General features: G+C 42.4%; 2 protein-coding genes across 3 annotated transcripts in view; both read left to right on the top strand.

Moving 5' to 3' along the window:
* The first annotated feature begins 1,476 nt into the window (after positions 1 to 1,476).
* LOC115199152 (uncharacterized) lies at positions 1,477 to 13,744 on the top strand. Of its 2 annotated transcripts, XM_029761764.1 has the most exons (19): positions 1,477 to 1,565; positions 1,668 to 1,726; positions 1,901 to 1,964; positions 2,072 to 2,229; positions 2,405 to 2,469; positions 2,573 to 2,666; positions 2,926 to 3,198; positions 3,495 to 3,788; positions 4,289 to 4,540; positions 5,092 to 5,412; positions 7,234 to 7,319; positions 7,498 to 7,717; positions 8,056 to 8,217; positions 8,474 to 8,664; positions 8,862 to 9,013; positions 9,231 to 9,488; positions 9,886 to 10,039; positions 10,583 to 10,715; positions 13,605 to 13,744. In XM_029761764.1, coding segments are annotated over exons 1-19 (3,063 nt in total). In that variant the 5' UTR covers positions 1,477 to 1,563; the 3' UTR covers positions 13,730 to 13,744. The 2 variants fall into 2 exon arrangements, with proteins under 2 accessions (XP_029617624.1, XP_029617622.1); XM_029761762.1 differs by lacking the exon at positions 1,477 to 1,565 and having other exon boundaries at positions 1,573 to 1,726.
* Positions 13,745 to 16,170: 2,426 nt separating this feature from the next.
* The window catches only part of LOC115199150 (KRR1 small subunit processome component homolog), an 18,802-nt gene continuing 13,297 nt past the window's right edge, over positions 16,171 to 21,675 (top strand). Inside the window, exons 1-4 of the mRNA XM_029761760.1 lie at positions 16,171 to 16,314; positions 16,629 to 16,804; positions 20,142 to 20,276; positions 20,432 to 20,557. Coding sequence (XP_029617620.1) covers positions 16,239 to 16,314; positions 16,629 to 16,804; positions 20,142 to 20,276; positions 20,432 to 20,557 — 513 coding nt within the window. The 5' untranslated portion in view covers positions 16,171 to 16,238. The remainder of the gene's footprint in view (positions 16,315 to 16,628; positions 16,805 to 20,141; positions 20,277 to 20,431; positions 20,558 to 21,675) is intronic.

The following is a 21,675-nucleotide window of genomic DNA, read 5'->3' as shown; positions in this document are numbered from 1 at the left end:
ACTGCGAGCCAGGCCTAATCATCCAAAATCAGTGCCCGACCTCTTGAGGCTGAATGGAAGCAAGTCCCCGCAGCAATGTTCCAACATCTAGTGGAAAGCCTTCCCAGAAGAGTGGAGGCTGTTATAGCAGCAAAGGGGGACCAACTCCATATTAATGTCTGTGATTTTGGAATGAGATGTCCAATGAGCATGTGTCCACATACTTTTGTTCATGTAGAGAACCTCAACTAGTGCTACATTCATGTCAGAACTAGGAAACTCAGACATTTCAGACTTGGAAACTTGTAGAAAGATGATACCCGAGTATCAGAATTAACCAACAAGAAGCATTATGCAAATTATTTACGTTTATTTTATGTTCCGAGTTTCCAACTGGTTATGAATGCATCATTTGTCTTTGTACATGTGGTTAATCAAAAATAAAATTGAAATGACATACAGACTTCGGAAGGCTAACATTCTTGCCCTTTGCACATTGATATTCTCCTCGACGGGGCTGTAGTGGAGCAGATTGAAATCACCAACAAACTAACATGGTCCAAGCACACCAAGACAGTCATGAAGAGGACACAACAAAACCTATTCCCCCTCAGGAGACTGAAAAGATTTGGCATGGGTCCTCAGATCCTCAAAAGGTTCTACAGCTGCACAATCGAGAGCATCCTGACTGGTTGCATCACTGCCTGGTACGGCAACTGCTTGACCTCCGACTGCAAGGCACTACAGAGGGTAGTGCGTACGGCCCAGTACATCACTGGGGCCAAACTTCCTGCCATCCAGGACCTCTATACCAGGCGGAGTCAGAGGTCCAAGAGGCTTCTAAACAGATTCTACCCCCAATCCATAAGACTCCTGAACATCTAATCAAATGGCTACCCAGACTATTTGCATTGCCCACCCCCTCTTTTACGCCGCTGCTATTCTCTGTTATCATCTATGCATAGTCACTTTAATAACTCTACCTACATGTACATATTACCTCAATTACCTCGACTAACCGGTGCCCCTGCACATTGACTTTGTAACGGTACCCCCTGTATATAGTCTCGCTATTGTTATTTTACTGCTGCTCTTTATTTACTTGTTCCTTTTATTTCTTATTTTTCTTCATATTTTTTAAACTGCATTGTTGGTTAGGGGCTTGTAAGTAAGCATTTCACTGTAAGGTCTACACCTGTTGTATTCGGCACGTGACTAATAACATTTGATTTGATTTGATTCATAGCCTCCCTCCAAATAGTAAACCTAATTATTTGGAACAAAATTGGCATGAGTCTACCATGTTGCTCGAAATCAATATTACACAAAAGATATGAAAGTTCATCACAATTTATCTGATCATTGACACTACCAGCTCTCTCTATTTTCTCATTTCTTAATCATCATAATATATGATATTGTGCAAATAATTTGTGATCAAACCTGCACCAAGACAGTGGGCCCAATCAGATTGATCTGCACCTGTCAATCATTATTAGTCGATGACGTCAGGTCAGTCGTTTGTTTTCGTGAACTCAATCACGCTTACCCATACCCGAGCGCAAAATAACAGTCGCAAGAAACATGTAGGCTTCACAAATGCTTAATTTCGTTCTTGTATTATTAATTGAATGGTGAATTAAGGTGGCCATGATTATTGATAAAGAACACCGATTTTCCTTTTGCAGGACCTGTTTCGCGTTTCCATTTATATTGTTCATTCTTGTACCTCACACGATATCTCTCGGTAAGTAGCCTGTGCGTGCTAAGTGCGTTATTGTTGTGTTTGTAATTGATACTGAGTGGCTATGCTGTTTCCACATCAATTATGAGTTACACACAAACATGTATTTAGCTTATTTTCCTCCCGGGACGCGGGGTTTAATTGTGACATGTAACGTTAGCTTCTTACAATCTGCAGGAAGCTGCAGTAGTTTTACTTTCTCCATATGTTGGAAGATAAGCAACAATTCCTTGTTTGGCAGGTAAGTAAGTCCAGTATTAAATAAACACATAATCACGCCAAACTTCTGAACCATGCACTTTGCACTAACTTACACCTATGTGTTTTGTTCACTTTGATTCTCTACAGTTGGCCAGAAGGACATTTATGGTTGAACGCCACCAAATTGAAATCCATTTGGAGAGAGGACACATTTTCATCTTTGACAGTTGCCACTACGGTGGAGCACAAATTGACACTTCAATATGGTGTCATGGTTCGGAAGTGGATTTTCTCCATCTTCCCAGGTAAGTATAGGTCTTCCACCCTTCCACTCATTGTTAAGACTTAAGTACAAACACTGTCCTGTATCCATTGATCTAAACAAATTATGCAATATTTTAGTTCTGGGATTCTGAGGTTACCATTGGCCTTCATTAGATCATGCTACAGTATAATTATTATTTTTTTCTTCACTTGAAGGGTCACATTCCATTGAGTTCAGAAGTATACATAAACCTGACCAACAGCCCATCAATAGCACTCTGGTGGGTAGACCTGTAATATAAGTGATGACATTCTCCTCTTCTTATCTGGTGTCACCATAATGTCCCTTTTAATGTTTGTCCATTCTCATGTTATCGCTCTTAGGAAGCCCTGGAGTTGTTCTCCACCAATGAGGTGTTTGCGTGTGAAAACAGCACTCTGTACCTCTATCAGGACCCAGACTTCATCCTCATGCTCGGTAACGTTGTTACATCTTTGTCTTTGTTCGAGACTGAGAGAGGGGGACTGAGAGAGAGGGAGAGAGATGAAGGTAGGTAGACAGACACAGATGGATCGTCAGAAAGGCAGACCGACATGAGAGAGCGACTCAAAAGGGAGTAAGAGCAAAACTGAAATCAAGATGGAGACAGAATTCAGGTGACGATCTGGGAATATGCCCACTATACCAGTGGTGTGCAGGTCATAAATGTAGTCATGACTCCCATCTCCTCTCCTAGGTCACACCGTGCGCTACCCCTTGACGCTGGAGTCCAGGAGTACCTCCATGTTACTGGTGTCCTGGAAAGAGAAGATGCAGTCCCCGGCTGCCCCTGTCCCCGTCCATTCTGTGTCCCTATACCACTCTGAGATGAAGGCCTACGCTGCCCTTAGTGTGGACAGTACCCACTCCAACCACTACCGCTTCACAGCCCTGGAGTCCTGCAGTTCCTATGCTGCCTGTGTGGAGATGGCAGGCAGCCACTCGCTTACCTGTCTCTCCACTATCACAGGTACAGTTGGGGTGTATTCATTAGTGCACACTGTAGCAAAACTAATACACTGGTTCCTAGTGAATACACCCTTGGTAGCTCTCTAGTCGTTGTCACCCTGTGTAATCACACCAATCTTAAAGTTTCAAAGTGTTATTTACAGGCCTTTTTGTTGATATAAAGTATATATTTTTGAGGAAAATAACTTATTTCCCATGAGCTCGGTACTGATATGAGCAGCACTGTGTTGTATTGATATTTATGAAGTAATTAATTTGTTTGTTACATTTTGCTGTATAATTTCTATTCATATCCAGACCCAGAAGTCCCAAGACATTTCCAGGTGACGTTATGGAACAGCAGCAGTGTCACGGTGTCCTGGGACTGTCCCGACAACCGCAAGTTCTCCTTCTTCCTTGTCACGGTCCTCTACCTCAATGGCACCAACCATGTCCTGGAGGAGAGGTCCTTCAGGCACACACTGGACACCTTTGTGTTCTCTCAGTCTGACCTGCCGCCGTGTAGCAGGGTGAAGTTTGGCCTGCAGACGGTGTGCCAGGCGGGCACGGAGGCTCGCCACAGCAGAATGGTCCTCATCAATGGGAATGCCGGTAAGATCCAGCTAGTTGATGCTTTGCTAGGCTGAGTGTCAATAGTCTTAAGTTTCTTCCCCTCCTTGTCTCCTTCCCTTTATATGCGCAAATCTGAGGTGGGGCCGGGTGTTCTGAGGAGGTGGGGCCGGGTGTTCTGAGGAGGTGGGGCCGGGTGTTCTGAGGAGGTGGGGCCGGGTGTTCTGAGGAGGTGGGGCCGGGTGTTCTGAGGAGGTGGGGCCGGGTGTTCTGAGGAGGTGGGGCCGGGTGTTCTGAGGAGGTGGGGCCGGGTGTTCGTCGGAGGTGGGGCCGGTACTTTCACCTATTCTAACAGAGTTCTCTGATAATTGCACATGAGGGGAAGGAGACAAGAGGAAGTCACTTCTCTTGATATGCAGCCAAAGTAAACCCATAACATCTGTTCATCCAAGGCACTGTTTTCACACAATCTTCAGTTGCCTTTCTCCTACTTTGCTTACGGTGAACACTTCTGGAAGTGACTGTATCGGCCCTCTCTTTAGTCCACTCAGAAATCGAGAACCTTTGGCAGACCTCCTCAGGGCCGGACAACTACACCCTGAGCTGGGTGGTGAGGAACACTTCTTCTATCTCCGTGTTCAGGATCTACCACCAGGGGGCGCTCCACTACACCAGCCTGCTCACCAGCCACACGGTGGCCAGCCTGCTGCCCTGCAGCCAGTACTTGGCCAGAGTAGAGGCGCTATGTGGAGACAGCGTGGTCATGAGCTCCAAGACCGTACGCGCTCGCACAGGTAAACTACGGAGTCCAGACCTTGAGGCTCATGTTGAGCGGTTGCGGGATAAATGTTTGGGTAGCTCTCATGTTTATTTTTGACTAGGTTAGAGATTAATTTAGTGGGGGATTGAATGGAGAGAATTATTAACGGGTTAATCAGCTTGATTAAATTGTTTATTTAATCAGCTTGATTGGTGATTAAAGAAAGTGCAGTCACATGCTTATGTGCATGCTTTTGTTCCAATCCAACACTAATCCAACACCTGATTGATGATTAGTTTAGTAAACACTATGGCAGCAGTACTGGGTTGGAACAAAAGCTTGCCCACGCTGTGGGGTCTATAGAACTAGTATTGAAGACCACTACATCAGCCTGTATCTGCCATGTTGGGTGGGTCTTTGCTTTCTCCTCTCTCTGCTCAGTGGGGAAGTTTCCCCTAGGCACAGATCTAGGATCTGATTCCCTTCCCCCAATCCTAACTTTAACCATCAGAGGGGAAATGCTAAGCTGACCCAAGATCAGCATCTAGGGTCAACTTCACCATACTCCTGTCTTCTCTCTCCTAGGACCTAGAGGTGTATCAGAACTGCGCTACCGTCCTGAGGACTCTACGGCGCTGTGGATTGGTGGTACCGGACAGGGCGTGGCCTTTCAGTACCAGCTGTCTTATGACAACGGCTCGACCATCCAGCAAGGCCGGCTGATGGAGCCTTTTCTCCGCCTCCCGGGGCTCATTGAGGGCGCGCACTATGCCCTGGATGTGTGGGAAGAGTGTGACGGCGAGTGGAGCGCCGACCCGGCCCTGGTGTGTTTCGATGGAGTCGACGTTTCCGTCAACGCCCTCGTGCTGCCGGTGGCGTCCACCCTGAGGCCGAATGAAGACCAAGGTTGGTGTCATCTGGGCTGTGTTCAGTAGGGCACAACGTTGTGGAATGATCATAAATACAGTACCAGTCAAAGGTTTGGACACACCTACTCATTCAAGGGTTTTACTTAATGTTTTACTATTTTCTACATTGTAGAATAATAGTGAAGACATCAAAACTATGAAATAACACATGGAATCATGTAGTAACCAAAAACTATTTAAATATATAAAATACCCTTTGTCTTGATGACAGCTTTGCACACTCTTCGCATTCTCTCAACCAACTTCATGAGGTAGTCACCTGGAATGCTTTTCCAACAGTCTTCCCACATTTGCTGAGCACTTGTTGGCCGCTTTTCCTTCACTCTGTGGTCCAACTCATCCCAAACCATCTCAATTGGGTTGAGTCGGTGATTGTGGAGGCCAGGTTGTCTGATGCGTCACTCCACCACTCTCCTCCTTGGTCAAATAGCCCTTATACAGCCTGGAGGTGTTTTGGGTCATTGCCCTGTTGAAAAACAAATGATAGTCCCACTAAGCGCAAATCAGATGGGATGGTGTCTCGCTGCAGAATGCTGTGGTAGCCATGCTTTGCTAATTGTGCCTAAATTCTGACAGTGTCACCAGCAAAGCACCATCACACCACCTCCATGCTTCACGGTGGGAATCACACATGCAGAGATCATACGTTCACCTACTTTGCGTCTCACAAAGACACGGTGGTTGGAACCAAAAATCTCAAATTTGGACTCATCAGACCAAAGGACAGATTTCCATCAGTTTGATGTCCATTGCTCGTGTTTCTTGCCCCAAGCAAGTATTCTTCTTATTGGTGGTTTCTTTGCAGCAATTCGACCATGAAGGCCTGACTCACGCAGTCTCCTCTGAACAGTTGATGTTGAGATGTCTGTTACTTGAACTCTGTGACACATTTATTTGGGATGCAATTTCTGAGGCTGGTAACTATAATGAACTTATCCTCTGCAGCAGAGGTAACTCTAGGTATTCCTCTCCTGTGGCTGTCGTCATGAGAGCTAGTTTCATCATAGCACTTTTTAGCAGTTTTTGCAACTGCACTTGAAGGAACTGTCAAAGATCTTGACATTTTTCACATTGATTGACCTTCATCTCTTGAAGTAATGTTGGACTGTCGTCTCTTTGCTTATTTGAGCTATTCTTGCCATAATATGGACTCGGTCTTTTACCAAATAGGGCTATCTTCTGTATACCACCCCTACCTTGTCACAACACAACTGATTGGCTCAAACGCATTAATTTGTGGAATTTCTTTCCTTAACTTCAGGCACACCTGTTAATTGATATGCATTCCAGGTGACAACCTCGTGAAGCTGGTTGAGAGAATGCCAAGAGTGTGTAAAGCTGTCAAGGCAAAGGGTGGCTACTTTGAAGAATCTAAAATATATTTTGGTTACTACATGATTCCATATGTGTTATTTCATAGTTTTGATTTCTTCACTATTCTAAGATGTAGAAAATAGTAAATGTAAAGAAAAACCCTTGAATGTGTCCAAGCTTTTGACTGGTAGTGTATATGCATGTATCAAACGTAGAGTAAGGAAGCACGTAATCTCTCTTCACGACATTTCGATCCCCAGTGTTCCACAACGTTTGCCTACTGAACGTACGCCAGATGTTGTTTATATTGTTGGGTATGTTTAGGAGGAGTAGAAATGGATGTTGTTGCAGGAACAGATTTGCTATTCTACATGCACTTGATATGATCAGGTAGCGTTTTCTTTAAACGAGTGCTTTGTTAATTGTCTTCTCGTGCATTGTTATGCTATTACTTATGAAATGAAGTGATGTTTTGCTTTCTCAGTTCTAGCCTTCGTTGTGCCTTGGTTAATGGTGTTGGACCCAAAGACTGAGCCCTGGTCTGAACTGAAGCGCATCTACGAAAAACTAGTGAGTGTCTTTGGGCACCAAATGGAATAAAACTGACTGAAACCGAGAGGGACTACTTGGACTTGACAAGAAACGCTAATTTTTATTTGTTGTAATATGTTTAATCAAGTTTTCTGTCGTGTGGTCTTATGAACACAACCCTGGCCTCCCTTTCACTGACATTTCTTCATGTCCGTAGCTGGAGGAGCTTTTGAAAGAGTACCCGATTAAGACCAGGGTGGAGTTGGTTGCATTCAAGGAGCTGGAAGGTGAATCCAAAACTAAGATTACCTTTCAAGGCTTTGATGCTTCCATAACCGACGCAGACTTACCGCTACCACCTGGCGAGCAGCTGGACCATATCCAGTCCCTCCAGCCGCCCAATATCACAGTCAAGGATGGGATCATCTACTGGGATGGTAAGAGAGAACCACCAACAACAGCATCACGTGGAGTATTGTCAGATTTCTATCAACATTTCATGTCTTTGAATGCATCACACAAGTTTAAAACTATAATTCTTGCTTACCTAGGTGGTTACCTGTCCCAAATGTGTGGTTTGTACATTGCTTGGCACACTATCACTGAAATAATGTAACCTCTGTGCATTACAGAGAATGCTGCTGATGTTTTTTTTACGCTCCAGGGTGAAGTCAGCTTCCCCTCTCCCAATTCTAACCTTAACCATTAGTGGGGGAAATGCGAAACTGACCCAAGAGCAGCGCCTAGGGATAACTTTACCCTCCCTTTTGGACAGACCCAGATGAGTGTGCGACCCCTGACCTGAACAGGTGTGACGCCAACTCTTTGTGCGTCAACACTCTGAACTCCTACACCTGTGTGTGTCAACATGGCTTCTATGATGTCGGGCCTGCCTTCGTTCCCCCTCCTACCCCTGCCTCACATCCTGTCTGTTATGGTCAGTTATATTGCACGATAACAAGCAGCTGTCTGTTGGTGTACCTTTTTTGTATTCTCTACACCACTCCTGTTCATTGACGGGTCATTTCAATAGGGCACACAACAGAAAATGTTTTAAATGTTGCAATGGAAAACAAGCATTTTTATTGGAGAAGTTCAGGCAGTCCCTCCGTTTTAGTCTGGTTTCTTCCGTTCTGTGCCTAATGAATACAACGCTGATTCCTTTTGGGGGTAAAAAAAGTTAATTCCAACAGAAAAGGGGATGTTCACCCAGTGCCTGGATAGATCGATGGCCGGAGGTATCGCCAAAGCCTTCCTGATTGGCTACTTCGGTGGCGACGTGACGGTTGTCTTGAATGAAGGCCGTTGCACCATCGAGGAGAGCGAGACGCTCTACCACTTCCGCGTGTTGCGCAAACCCTCGCAGTGTGGAACGATACGGCTGGTGAGTGACCGTGCATTCAGATGTGCAAAGGGGTTATAATGGAATCTATACTACAGGTCACACTGGATACCTGCCAAGCACTACTGTAATGTGATTATGCCATTGTGCACAGCACTCTGTGGATGAAATGGGATTGTGTGTTTGTGCATGCGTATGCTTGTGCGACTGTGTTTGTTTACATGCTTGTGTGTGTCCAGGTGAACAGAACACACATCGAGTTCCGGAACACTCTGACAGTGACCTTGAGCAAAGAGCGGACCATCACACGAAGAGATCTCAAGGTTATCTGGAAGTGCATCTACCCCCGGAACTATGTCCGCAACACCCAGATAAACGTAGATATGGAGTGGTAAGAAAAGACAGATGGGAGGAATTCTGGGGCCAGGAGATGTTCCTGATTATGTGAACTACAAGGAAAAACTGGTCCTGTAGCCTGGCAAGGGCAAGGCTTGCAAATGGAGGGAATATTACCAGTACCTTTTGAAATGTACAAGTAATTTTTTAATTCATACAATGGATCAGAATCATAAACTGTGTTTTGACCAATCCCCTCTCTACCCCTCCAGGATCACCTCCCACTCTGTGGTGGAGTACAACTCCTCCCATGAGCTGGGGCTGACCATGACCATGTACAGCGACGACTCCTTCTCCTATGGCTACAGAGACTCCATCGCCCTCCACCTCAGCGACGTACTCTTCTTCGAGGTGGCCCTCCTGACAAACAACACGTTCGCCTCGGAGGTCCTGCTAGAAGTCATTTCCTGCTGGGCCACAGAGAGCCCGGATCCACAGGACGAAACCAAGGGCTTTTTTCTCCTAGATGGGTCGGTTACTGTCCTGGGTCATATTCATTTGTGCACACAAAAAACAAGAGTTTGTTATTGAAGAAGTTCAGGTAGCTTCTCCTATTTTAGTCCATTTTCTTCTGTTTGATTTCTAGTGAATATGACCCCGGTGTGAAATATGGTATTCTAAACTCTGGGCTGAACAATATAAAATGTCATGTAGAGGCATTATGTGATTGTGGGGGGGGGGGGGGGGGTTGGTTATTAGAGTATAGGGTTATTTTGTTGAGGTATAAAATATGATTTGTTTTTGGACAAGATGGTACTTCCAGGTTTTCAAACGTTATCTTCTGTTTCAAACCTACTGGGCATGACCCTGGATTTTCAAGACTTAAAAAAAGCAGTTTGGGATCATGCCCTATTCTCTCATCCTCAGCTGCCCTGTTGACAGCACCTTTCATTGGCTCTCTGTGAACGGTGTGTCACAGAGGAGCAGATTCTCCATTGACATGTTCACTATGCCCAAGGAGTTACCCATCTACATGCACTGCCTGGCCCGGATATGCAGTCACGATGAGGACTGTACTATGGTAAATTTTTAACAAGTTGAAGTCTATTTGCCATTATAAATATTTTGGAAGTCTTAGTAGATACAGTTCAATTTAAAAATGGTAAGAATGATTAGGACATATGTATTAGACCTTACAAATACACATAGAAATGTGTTTATAGAGCAGTCATTTTAATTGAAAGTAAGTCTAAGAAGCGATAGATCTTTCTATATGAGCTATTTCTATGCTTTCCATTCATAAGTTTCGTTTTTGCGTCTATCTTTATTTTTTGTACACCAGCTTCCAACAGCTGAAAATACAATATTTTTGGTTGTGGAAAATATATTTCACAGCAGTTTAGATGGTATAATGATTCTTACACTATACTTACTTGTTTAGTCACATAAACTGAAATTAAGCAAACTATTAGAATTTTAGCAACCAGGAAATGGTGGAGATTTCTGCATAGTGCATCTTTTTAAAGCTGATATTCAGCTTTGCTCAACAAACAAACAGTTATGCACATTTATTAGTAACTTGGTGATCATTTTTTTAAACATATTTTCCTATGATTATCTGTAGAACTGTACCACCCAGAGACTTTCAAAGAGATCAACAGCTAGATGGGATCCATACATCAAAGTAGCTGTGGTCGTGTCTGCAGGACCACTGATGGTCATCCCCGAGGCGGCACCAGGGACCAAACTCTCCAACTGTGAGTTGGTGTGATGTGAAACGTTTTGAGCATTGCCGATATTGTTTTAATCTATACATTTATTTCTGAAACTTCTGTAACATTCTTGAACAGGCCTGTGGTATCTGGGGATGCCCCAAATGATGTCTTGGATACCAATTCAGTTTGTAACAGTGATATATGAATGCTTCCATGCAGCCGTTACACCTTAACTCGCGTAAAGCACTAGCAGCAATTTTTCAACAAACTGTTACATGGCGATACTTCCATAATTGGAACTTACCGGTGTCTTCAACTGCCGTCGTGGAGCGTTGGAACTTAGAAAATGCTCCGTTAATAAAATGAAATATATTTTTGCTCAATGAGGTGATCTAACAATGTGTACGCCGCCATATTGTCTGTTTCCGATCTTCCAGATCGATCGAGACACTTCGGTGTCCACGCCGAAGTTTCATGTCATGACCGCAACTCAGAAATCAAGCGTTGCGTTTATATTTCACATTTATTTAACCAGGTAGGCCAGTTGAGAACAAGTTCTCGTTTACAACTGCGACCTGGCCAAGATAAAGCAAGGCAGTGCGACACAAACAACAACAGTGTTTATACCATGTGTAAAACGTACAGTCAATAACACAATAGGAAAAAGTCTATATACAGTGTGTGCAAATGGCTAAGGAAGTAAGGCAATAAATAGGCCATAGTAGTGAAGTAATTACAATTTAGCAAATTAACACTGGAGTGATAGATGTGCAGATGATGATGATGTGCAAGTATAAATACTGGTGTGCAAAAGAGCAAAAAAAGTAAATAAAAACAATCTGGGGATAAGGTAGGTAGTTGGTGTGAGTAGTTGTAAGTCGCTCTGGATAAGAGCGTCTGCTAAATGACTTAAATGTAAAATGTAATGTAAATGTTGGATGGGCTATTTACAGATGGTCTGTGTACAGCTGCAGCGATCGGTTAGCTGCTCATAGCTGATGCTTAAAGTTAGTGAGGGAGATATGTCTCTGACTTTTTTTTAAATGTATTTATTTATTTTTACTTACATTTTTTATTTTCAATATATATTTTTTATGTTTTAAAAAATAAAAATGCAGTTCGTTCCAGTCATTGACAGCAGAGAACTGGAAGGAAAGGTGGCCAAAGTAGGAGTTGGCTTTGGGGATGACCAGTGAGAGAGACCTGCTGGAGCGCGTGCTACGGGTGGGTGTTATGGTGACCAGTGAGAGATACCTGCTGGAGCGCGTGCTACGGGTGGGTGTTATGGTGACCAGTGAGAGAGACCTGCTGGAGCGCGTGCTACGGGTGGGTGTTATGGTGACCAGTGAGAGAGACCTGCTGGAGCGCGTGCTACGGGTGGGTGTTATGGTGACCAGTGAGATATACCTGCTGGAGCGCGTGCTACGGGTGGGTGTTATGGTGACCAGTGAGAGAGACCTGCTGGAGCGCGTGCTACGGGTGGGTGTTATGGTGACCAGTGAGAGAGACCTGCTGGAGCGCGTGCTACGGTTGGGTGTTATGGTGACCAGTGAGAGATACCTGCTGGAGCGCGTGCTACGGGTGGGTGTAATGGTGACCAGTGCGCTGAGAAGGCGGAGCTTTACCTAGCAAAGACTTATAGATGACCTGGAGCCAGTGGGTCTGGCGACGAATATGTAGCGAGGGCCAGTGGTGGGTGGTACATGGGGCTTTGATGATGAAACGGATGGCACTGTGATAGACTGCATCCAGTTTGCTGAGTAGAGTGTTGGCGGCTATTTTGTAAATGGCATCGCTTTGACTGACACCCGCCTGTCCCAGTCAATGAGAGATGACTAAGATTCTGTATAATTGTTGGGTCGTTCCAGGAAATGTGTCCCTTTTGGGTGTTAACTTTTTTTTTCTTTCACCTGATTTTGTCATAACAAACATGTTCAACATAATACATATTTTTTCCCTCCATCAAGGTTAAATAATAGGCACTGACTATAATACTTTTTTAAGTGCCAATTAAAGTAACAGGGTTGACGATTTCATCTTAAATCAGCCCTAAATCCTCGTGACGGGGGGATGGAAGTTTGTATGCAACAGGGAGGGACAATTGAATGCAAGCTTTACAACAACAAAAATTGGAACCGATAAAACATTTCTAGCCTGTATATGGCTAACAGGTTATGCTCAACCCGCTCAGTTTTCCACCACGAAACACCAGAAATGGCCAAAAAGAGTAGAACCAGCGTTTACATTATGATTTGACTAAGATGTCTTTTGAAAAAATGTAAAATAAAGTCGTTTCATCATATTAAAACGTGAGTTCAGTTCACATAACAGGTTTGACCTTAAAATGAGGGACAAGTTTTTTCTTAATGTATCACTAATCACATGAAACAAATAACTCTTCAGAAATTACTTTGTCAAAGCAGCAAAAATAACTACGGCTTTACAATGATGGTGAAAACTTGGCAAAATGTTGGTCCTAAGTCGGGTAAAATCTTCCTAGAAGGGGCATGTCAAAAAGCCGAATTTTTGCAATAGCAATTATTTTTAATAGAAATCAGATTTACTTACATTTTCCATGTGGTCAATATTAATGGGAACTTCGTCTTTTAAAATTAAATATTGGTGCACAATTTCTACTTAAAATATCAGAGATGCAAAAGGTATCCTGTTCCATTACTTCATGAGGAAAAAATGTTTTTTGATAACGGAGCATTTTCTAAATTCCAACGTTTCACCAGCAAGTAGAGATGGGAGTTGAAGACTTGGCAAGTTCCAAGTTGAAAATGTAAGGATGTATCAACATTTTAAAGGTTATTTAAAAAATTGCTGCCTCTGCTTTACGCTAGCTTAAGGCGTGACGGCTGTATGGAAGCATACACATCACCCTTACAAAGTGTAGCTATAATTCAGTATGTGTCTGTTTCCTTGCAGGGGATGAGGCTTTGACAATGATCTACGTCGTGGGAGGAACCATGGGTGTCTTGATGTTGACGATGCTTGGTGTGAGCGCAACAAAGGCTATAATGAATTATTATGAGAGAGCAAGGCCTCAATAAACACTTGGAACCACATCTTTTTCCTCTTGTCCTGAGTATTATCAGGGATTCATTAAATATATTTTGTGCAGACGTCTTCACTAAGTAAATATTGCCAAAATGAACGATTAACATTAAATACCACCAGTAGGTGTACGGTGGCTACTAATGCTATTGGTGGTAGGCTACCTCAGTCGATAAATTGTGACGGGCACACCCAAACCACTTGCCAATATATCAAATGACTAACTACACTGAACCAAAATAGAAATGCAACATGTAAAGTGTTGGTCCCCTGTTTCAAGAGGTGAAATAAAAAAATCACAAATTGTCCATACACACAAAGCTTATTTCTCTCAAATGCTGTGTACAAATGTGTGTATGTCCCTGTTAGTGAGCACTTCTCCATTGCCAAGATAATACATCCACCTGAACGGTGTGCCTTGTCATACCTGAGGAAAAGTAGAGATACATTTTATAGAAAATGACTCAAGTGAAAGTCACCCAGTGAAATACTACTTGAGTAAAAGTCTAAAAGTATTTGCTTTTAAATATACTTAAGTATCAAAAGTAGATGTAATTGCCAAAATGTACAAGTATAAATAATTTAAATTCCTTATACGGCACTTAAAAAAAAAAATGTTTTTACGGATAGCCAGGGGCACACTGCAACACTCCGACATCAAATCAAACTATTCGTCACATGCGCCGAATACAAGTGTAGACCTTACCGAGCTGGGAAGTATTTCTGTCTAATAATGCCTGTGTGGGGAAAAACTCATGATGATGATTGGGCCTATGCCCTCCAAGGCATGTGAAATCCATAGATAAGGGGTCTAATGTATTTATTTCAATTGACTGATTTCCTTAAATGAACTAACTCAGTAAAATCTTTGAAATTGTTGGATTATATTGTTGCCAATTTAATTAATTATACTGAAGTGTTTCCCCTATATTCGTTTAGCAGAGGCGCACTGCCGCAACTCCAATAAATATGCAGTTTGAAGGAAGTTGCTATCTAGCATTAGCACAATGACTTGACGTCAATGGGAGAAGCTAGCATTATAGCTATTCCCATATACTTCTAGGCATAAGCACAATGCATTGACATCTGAGAGCAGCTAACATGCTAGCTATTCCTATAGACTTCCAGGCAATGTGATAACACTAGTTAGCAATGGTTTGCGAAACTACCTTTTAATAGCCAAAGTCTTGCACAAAGACACTTAAGATGGCAGCGTATAAATTGTTGCATCACTTCAATGCAACTATCTATAGTAGTTCTGAAGACACCCGAAATGAGAACGAAGAAGGTATCGCCAAGTTGGTTGAATCTGCTGATTATGGCTAAACAGCAGCTAATTAGCCAACGAAGCGAAGTTACTGTTGGGTTTTATTTCACTTATTAGATGTGATGCATTACCATTTACAGTAGATGTAGGCCTAAGTATGAACGGACTGTAATGCACTAAGAGGTTTATATTGTATTAGCATAGATTGAGCAACATATAATAGACATGACTAACTGGAGGGGTGCTGGCTAGTAGGAGTGTAGGCTGAGTAGACTCGTGACACACACACACAATGCCTGGTTGTGGGGCCGCTCAAGGACAGGTGTACGGGAGGGGCTGGTAGAATGGAAGATAGCTGTAGCACAAAAGCAGAAACTGTCCTAACTGTAGCATAAAAACAGGCACCGTCCTTGGGTGTCTGACTCTCGGGTACACACATGAAGATAAGCTAGAAGACAACTATGCTTGGCAACAAAGATGCGTCTAGAGGCTGGGACCAGCCTGCACGCCAACGATAGGATGAGTAAGTTTAAACCACGCTCATCCTCCCTCTGACAGGCCAGCAGTGAGCGGGAACTATCTCTGTCAGAGTATTTAATGAAAAGCAAAGGATGTGTCACTCAGTTCTCTGTTTGCCCTGCGAGGTGATACAGTGAACCCGTATATACGAAGATTGCATTTACCATTTATTCTGCTTGACTAATTATATTAATAAACAGCTGAAAATATATTCAGTAGGCTAGTTAAATTCTGTTCTGATACCAGATTTAATTGACGCAACCCAACATTACAAAGCCACCTGCACATGAAATACACTCATAAATTGTTATTTATATAATGTAGTGATAGGGGTGTTTATTATAAATTGTTGTAAATGAACTAGGCAAGTCAGCTAAGAACAAGTTATTATTTAAAATGACGGCCTAGGAAGACAGATGTTTACCTTGTCAGCTCGGGGATTCGATCCAGCAACCTTTCGGTTACTGGCCCAACGCTCTAGGGTACCTACCGCTCCAATAATGTAGTGATAGGAACGACAAATCAATATGAAGGATAGATAAATAATAGCAAATATAAGGATCGAAAAGGTTGTGGCACAATGTTGCAAAGACTCTTACACATTGGAATATAGTTTCAAGAACGCTCTTAGCACTTAATGCAACGCTGTAATTTTGAACGCAACCCTCATCTTAGTTCCAAACTACGCAGTTCCGGTCTGTATTTCCGGTACAACAAAAATGGCATCCTCCACTAACGAAGGAAGCGTGAGTGAAACGCAGTCGGGGAAGAAGTCGAAAAAGAATACAAACCAAGGTATTACAACGATATTGTCTAGTATCAGAAACAAATGTCATTATTTCTTAATAATAGTCCACGTTTCTGGATACATGTATCTGAGCAGAAGCCTGATACTCCTTGATTTGTGTAGCTCGCGCCCGGCCGCATGCGTATTTATGGTGCTCGTATGAGCACTGCTTGAAGACTGCTACCAATTAGTTCTCAGTGAAAGAACGTTTGTTGAATGGGAAAACGTGCATGCAATGTGGCTAATTTACCTACCTAGTTAGGTAGCTAGCTATAACGCTAGGTGTGTTATATCCTAGCTTCTAATCTTGTTGTATTTTCAGTGGATGAATCCCAACTCTTCACTGTGCCCGATGGATGGAAGGAGCCAGCGTTCACAAAAGAGGACAACCCCAAAGGTCTACTGGAGGAGAGCAGTTTCGCCACTCTCTTTCCCAAGTACAGAGAGGCATACCTGAAAGAATGCTGGCCACTGGTGCAAAAAGCATTAGGCGATTCAGTAAGTTCAGCCAGTTGAAGGGGAAATATGCAGTTGAAATAATAACAAAGCGGCCACCCTGATATGGGATTGGTTAAAAGCTGAGGGACATTGCTGGAGGAATGTAGCCATTCAAATTCATAGACAGAGCTATGAATGCAAGGATTTAATCATCCATGAGATAAAAGTTATAGCTTTAACAATGTCTCAAGGCTATAGTGTTTCCATTGTTTATTGGAGTAAAAAATACGTATTTTGGGCTCTGATGGGCAGTTGAACTAAGCCCATGAGGCAGTTATATGGTCTATTCCAGAGTCAATGGCTATATATAATTTAAAAGTTTAAAAAATGATGTAGGAATAGTAGAAAATTAGCAGAATGTCGGCCAAAATCCATCTCGCTCCATCGTCTCCCAGGCAGTGGGCTTCCTCTCATCACCATATTTAGTAGTGAGTAGCAACTAGGGCTGGGCAATATGGCCAAAATATTATATCACGGTATTTAAATAAAAATAATAAACATTATGACAGAGTTTTTAGTTTTTGACTAATAAAAGTTGTACATTTGCTTTATGAGTAGTGAGTGATCCTAGGGTGGCAACACATACATTCTAAGTGATTTAATGAGTCTTTCTCCATTCTGATTGTTTTATACTGTTCAATTCAACTTCAACCAAAACAATTTTCAGCACTTTTATCATTTCTGCATTTCCTACCACTCAATTGCAGTGGTGGAAAAAGCACCCAATTGTCATACTTGAGTAAAAGTAAAGATACCTTAATAGAAAATGACTCAAGTAAAAGCGAGTCACCCAGTAAAATACTACTTGAGTAAAAGTCTAAAAGTATTTGGTTTTAAATATACTTAAGTATCAAAAGTAAATTTAATTGATAAAATGTAGTTAAGTATCAAAAGTAAAAGTATAAATAGTTTCAAATTCCTTATATTAAGCAAACCAGATGGCACCATTTTCTTTAGATTTTTTTTTTAATGGAAAGCCAGGGGCACACTCCAACACTCAGACATAATTTACAAACAAAGCATGTGTGTTTAGTGAGTCCTCCAGATCAGAGGCAATAGATGACCAGGGATGTTCTCTTGACAAGTGTGTGAATTGGACCATTTTCCTGTTCTGCTAAGCATTCAAAATGTATCGAGTACTTTTAGGTGTCAGGGATAATGTATGGAGTAAAAAGTACAGTAATTTGTTTAGGAATGTAGTAAAGTTAAAGTTGTAAAAAATATAAATAATAAAGGACAGATACTAAAAAACGACTTAAGTAGTACTTGAAAGTATTTTTACTTAAGTACTTAAGTAAAAATACTTTCAAGTGCTTAAGTACTTTACACCACTGCTCAATTGAGAGAATTTCCACACTGCCAAATAGGGCTGCACGATATGGGCAAATAATCTATGATGTATTTTTAATCAAATGTTGCAATTGCGATGTGACTTGCGAATTAGAGCAAAACTGTTGGAATCATGGAAATAGAATGACTATTCTAATTCTATAGTTAGAATATAATAGTGGGCACTTTGAATACAGTGTTTTTTGAGATGACAACAAATTAAAATGCTCAGAGTAGGAACTAAATTGTTGGTAAGTGTTTCCTAGGGGACCCTATAAGCTTTGGTTACATTGCATGTTATCGCTTAGTTACTTCATGTAGCTAACATATTCTTGCTTTGCATATTCCTCTTTGATTTAGAAGATACTGTTGCACAAACAACATGCTGATTTAGGTCTACACCATCACTGGTGTTATCAGGCTGTATTAGGTAGCTACTTTTGCTCATGCCACAGCATACCACCCTGCGTCCCACTGCAGGCTTGCTTCTGAAGCTTAGCAGGGTTGGTCCTGGTCAGTCCCTGGATGGGAGACCAGATGCTGCTGGAAGTGGTGTTGGATGGCCAGTAGGAGGCGCACTTTCCTCTGGTCTAAAAAAAAATATCCCAATGCCCCCATAGCCCTGGGACACTTCCCTGTGTAGGGTGCTGTCTTTTGGATGGGATGTTAAAACGGGTCTCCTGACTCTCTGAGGTCATTAAAGATCCCATTGCACTTATCGTAAGTGTAGGGGTGTTAACCCCGGTGTCCTGGCTAAATTCCTAAGCTCTCCCTCATACCATCATGGTCACCTAATCATCCCAGCTTACAATTGGTTCATTCATCCCCCTCCTCTCCCCTGTAACTATTCCCCAGGTTGTTGCTGTAAATGAGAACGTGTTCTCAGTCAACTTTCCTGGTAAAATAAAATACTCAGTGCCTTTATTAGCTAGCTATTAGCATTAGTGGCTAACAATTACTGTCTCACAAGATTTAGGGCAACTTGCTAAGAAAAGACAAACTAGTTGTTTGCGGATGTAAGAAACACAAACTAATAGTGTCATTATAGAACGCTAGTGGATTTATATTAAGAAGCGAAGTGAAAACATCATTGTTGTCATCAACATTGTTGCATGTGCTACATTGACCATGCAGACTGAACGCAAGTGTCTGTGGTTGAGGAACATCAAATGCTCTCCTTGAGTGACATGGGGCGTGGCTAGGTCTGTGTGGAAAGTGGCACGGCTAGAAAGTGGAGAGAGATGACTCAAGTAGCGAAGTAAATTATAAAAATTGACATTACACATGGTGTATCACATTTAACAAAACAAACATTCGGTATAGAAGGTAAAAGTAAAAACCCAAACCGGTCCCTGCATCAATACCGGTATATCATGGAATATGGTATACCGCCCAGCCCTAGACCGGATGCTTCACATTTATACATCTGGTGAAATATCTGGCTCATTATTCTGTCTGTGGTGCCACTGTCTGGACCAGCACCTATGTTATTGTTTTTGTTTTGTGGATGAAACAGAGGAGAGGTGTGTCGAGCGGTGGTAAAAAATAAAAATGGCAGTACGTATTCTGCTGTTCTATAGCGTGTGCAACACAGGAGGTTGGTGGCACCTTAATTGGGGAGAATGGGCTCGTGGTAATGGCTGGATTGGAATAGTATCCATGTGTTTGATGCCATTCCATTGACTCTGTTCCAGCCATTATTATGAGCTGTCCTCCCCTCAGCAGCCTCCACTGGACCATGCAATGATGTCTCAGGGACATTTTTGTTGTTTGCAGTAACTTCTTTGTTGTAAGATCACAAAGTGACGAGGTAGTTTCACCATTAAGGGTGCCAGGTTTAAGAATAATGTTACATGTTGACAAGAGTTGATCCATTCTTATCAGCCCATGTATAGGTGTTTGTGAACATGCAAATATGTAGCCATGTGAGGATGAATGATCCTCTCCTAGATTCAGGCACAGGCCTTTAAATTGTCCAAAACATTAATGTTTTCTTCCTCATCAACAGCACATCAAGGCCACCCTGGATTTGATCGAGGGCAGCATCACAGTTTGCACCACCAAAAAGACCTTTGACCCATATGCCGTTGTAAGGGCACGGGACCTCATCAAGCTGTTGGCCAGAAGTGTGCCATTTGAGCAGGTAGGCATGCTCTCTTGTTCATCAATTCATAGTTGAACTTCCAACAATAATCCTGATAGTGTGGAAGAATAGTCAACTCTATACTTACCCCAAAGAAAGGAACCAGTACAAGTATCTTCATTTGGTTGATGTTTTCTTCTGTCTTCCACCTTTAGGCCGTGCGTATTTTGGAGGATGACATGGCGTGTGACATCATCAAAATTGGCACGCTGGTCAGAACCAGAGAGCGGTTTGTGAAGAGGAGGCAGAGACTCATCGGACCTAAAGGGTCTACACTCAAGGTGCGTCTTGTTCAACCATGCAGCCAGGGAGAGAGTTCAAATGGATACATGGTAGTTTTGTGTTTAGATGTTAGCATCACTAGGTGGCAGCATAGTGTTATTAACACCTCCCAACGTTTCAGAATCAGTCAGCTAATCAAATCACACTTTATTTGTCATATGCACAGGGTGTATACATTTACTTGCAAGATCTCCTCTCAACAGTGCTACAACAACAAAATATTGAATTAAAATAAGTAGAAGAAAAAATAACGACAGTATATAGCTGGAGAAAATTTGCACAAAAAAAATAAAAGTAAAAGCACTTATCCAAAGTAACTATATTTACTCTTGTACGGGGATATGGAGAGTATGAAATGATTTTGCATTGTGCAGTAAGAAGTTTAAAGTTTTGTTAGTCTTCTGTACAGGATACACATGGTATACAGCACAGGATACACATGGTATACAGCACAGGATACACATGGTATACAGCACAGGATACACATGGTATACAGCTCAGGATACACATGGTATACAGCACAGGATACACATGGTATACAGCACAGGATACACAATGAAATGCTTACTTGCTTGCAGATTCCAACAACAACAACAATAATAATAAAAGATCAGAATACAAACAATGTAAATGGCTCAGTAGAATAGAATAAACATTTTAGCGTAAGTATAATACAGGAAGGCACAATTTATAGTCAAATATTTACACATGTATCAGAGAAAGGGGGATTGAAAGGCAAGTGCTTCAATTGTGCAGTAGTAAGTCTGGTATCAGCAAGTATGTCTGTGTGCTAAGGTGCGGAGAGGCAGTGCAGGTGGTCAGTTCAAGTGTTGAGTAGCAGCAGTACTGTCAGCAGTCGTAGTAGTAGTAGTAGTAGTAGTAGTAGTAGCAGCAGCAGTACTGTCAGCAGTCGTAGCAGTAGTAGCAGCAGCAGTACTGTCAGCAGTCGTAGTAGTAGCAGTAATAGTAGTAGCAGCAGTACTGTCAGCAGTCGTAGTAGTAGTAGCAGCAGTACTGTCAGCAGTCGTAGTAGTAGTAGCAGCAGTACTGTCAGCAGTCGTAGTAGTAGTAGCAGCAGTACTGTCAGCAGTCGTAGTAGTAGTAGTAGTAGCAGCAG

The sequence above is a fragment of the Salmo trutta genome, chromosome 8 (assembly GCF_901001165.1).
Source record: "Salmo trutta chromosome 8, fSalTru1.1, whole genome shotgun sequence".
Lineage (NCBI taxonomy): Eukaryota > Metazoa > Chordata > Actinopteri > Salmoniformes > Salmonidae > Salmo > Salmo trutta.
Note: the sequence above shows the minus strand (reverse complement) of the source record. Positions and strands in the feature narration are given on the sequence as shown.

Excerpts from the sequence above, each read along its gene's own strand:
- LOC115199152 (XM_029761762.1), top strand. The coding sequence starts at position 1,630 with ATGATTATTGATAAAGAACACCGATTTTCCTTTTGCAGGACCTGTTTC. Across the intron at positions 3,789-4,288 it reads CCTCATCAATGGGAATGCCG|TCCACTCAGAAATCGAGAAC; the intron begins GTAAGATCCAGC and ends CCCTCTCTTTAG. Across the intron at positions 4,541-5,091 it reads GACCGTACGCGCTCGCACAG|GACCTAGAGGTGTATCAGAA; the intron begins GTAAACTACGGA and ends TCTCTCTCCTAG.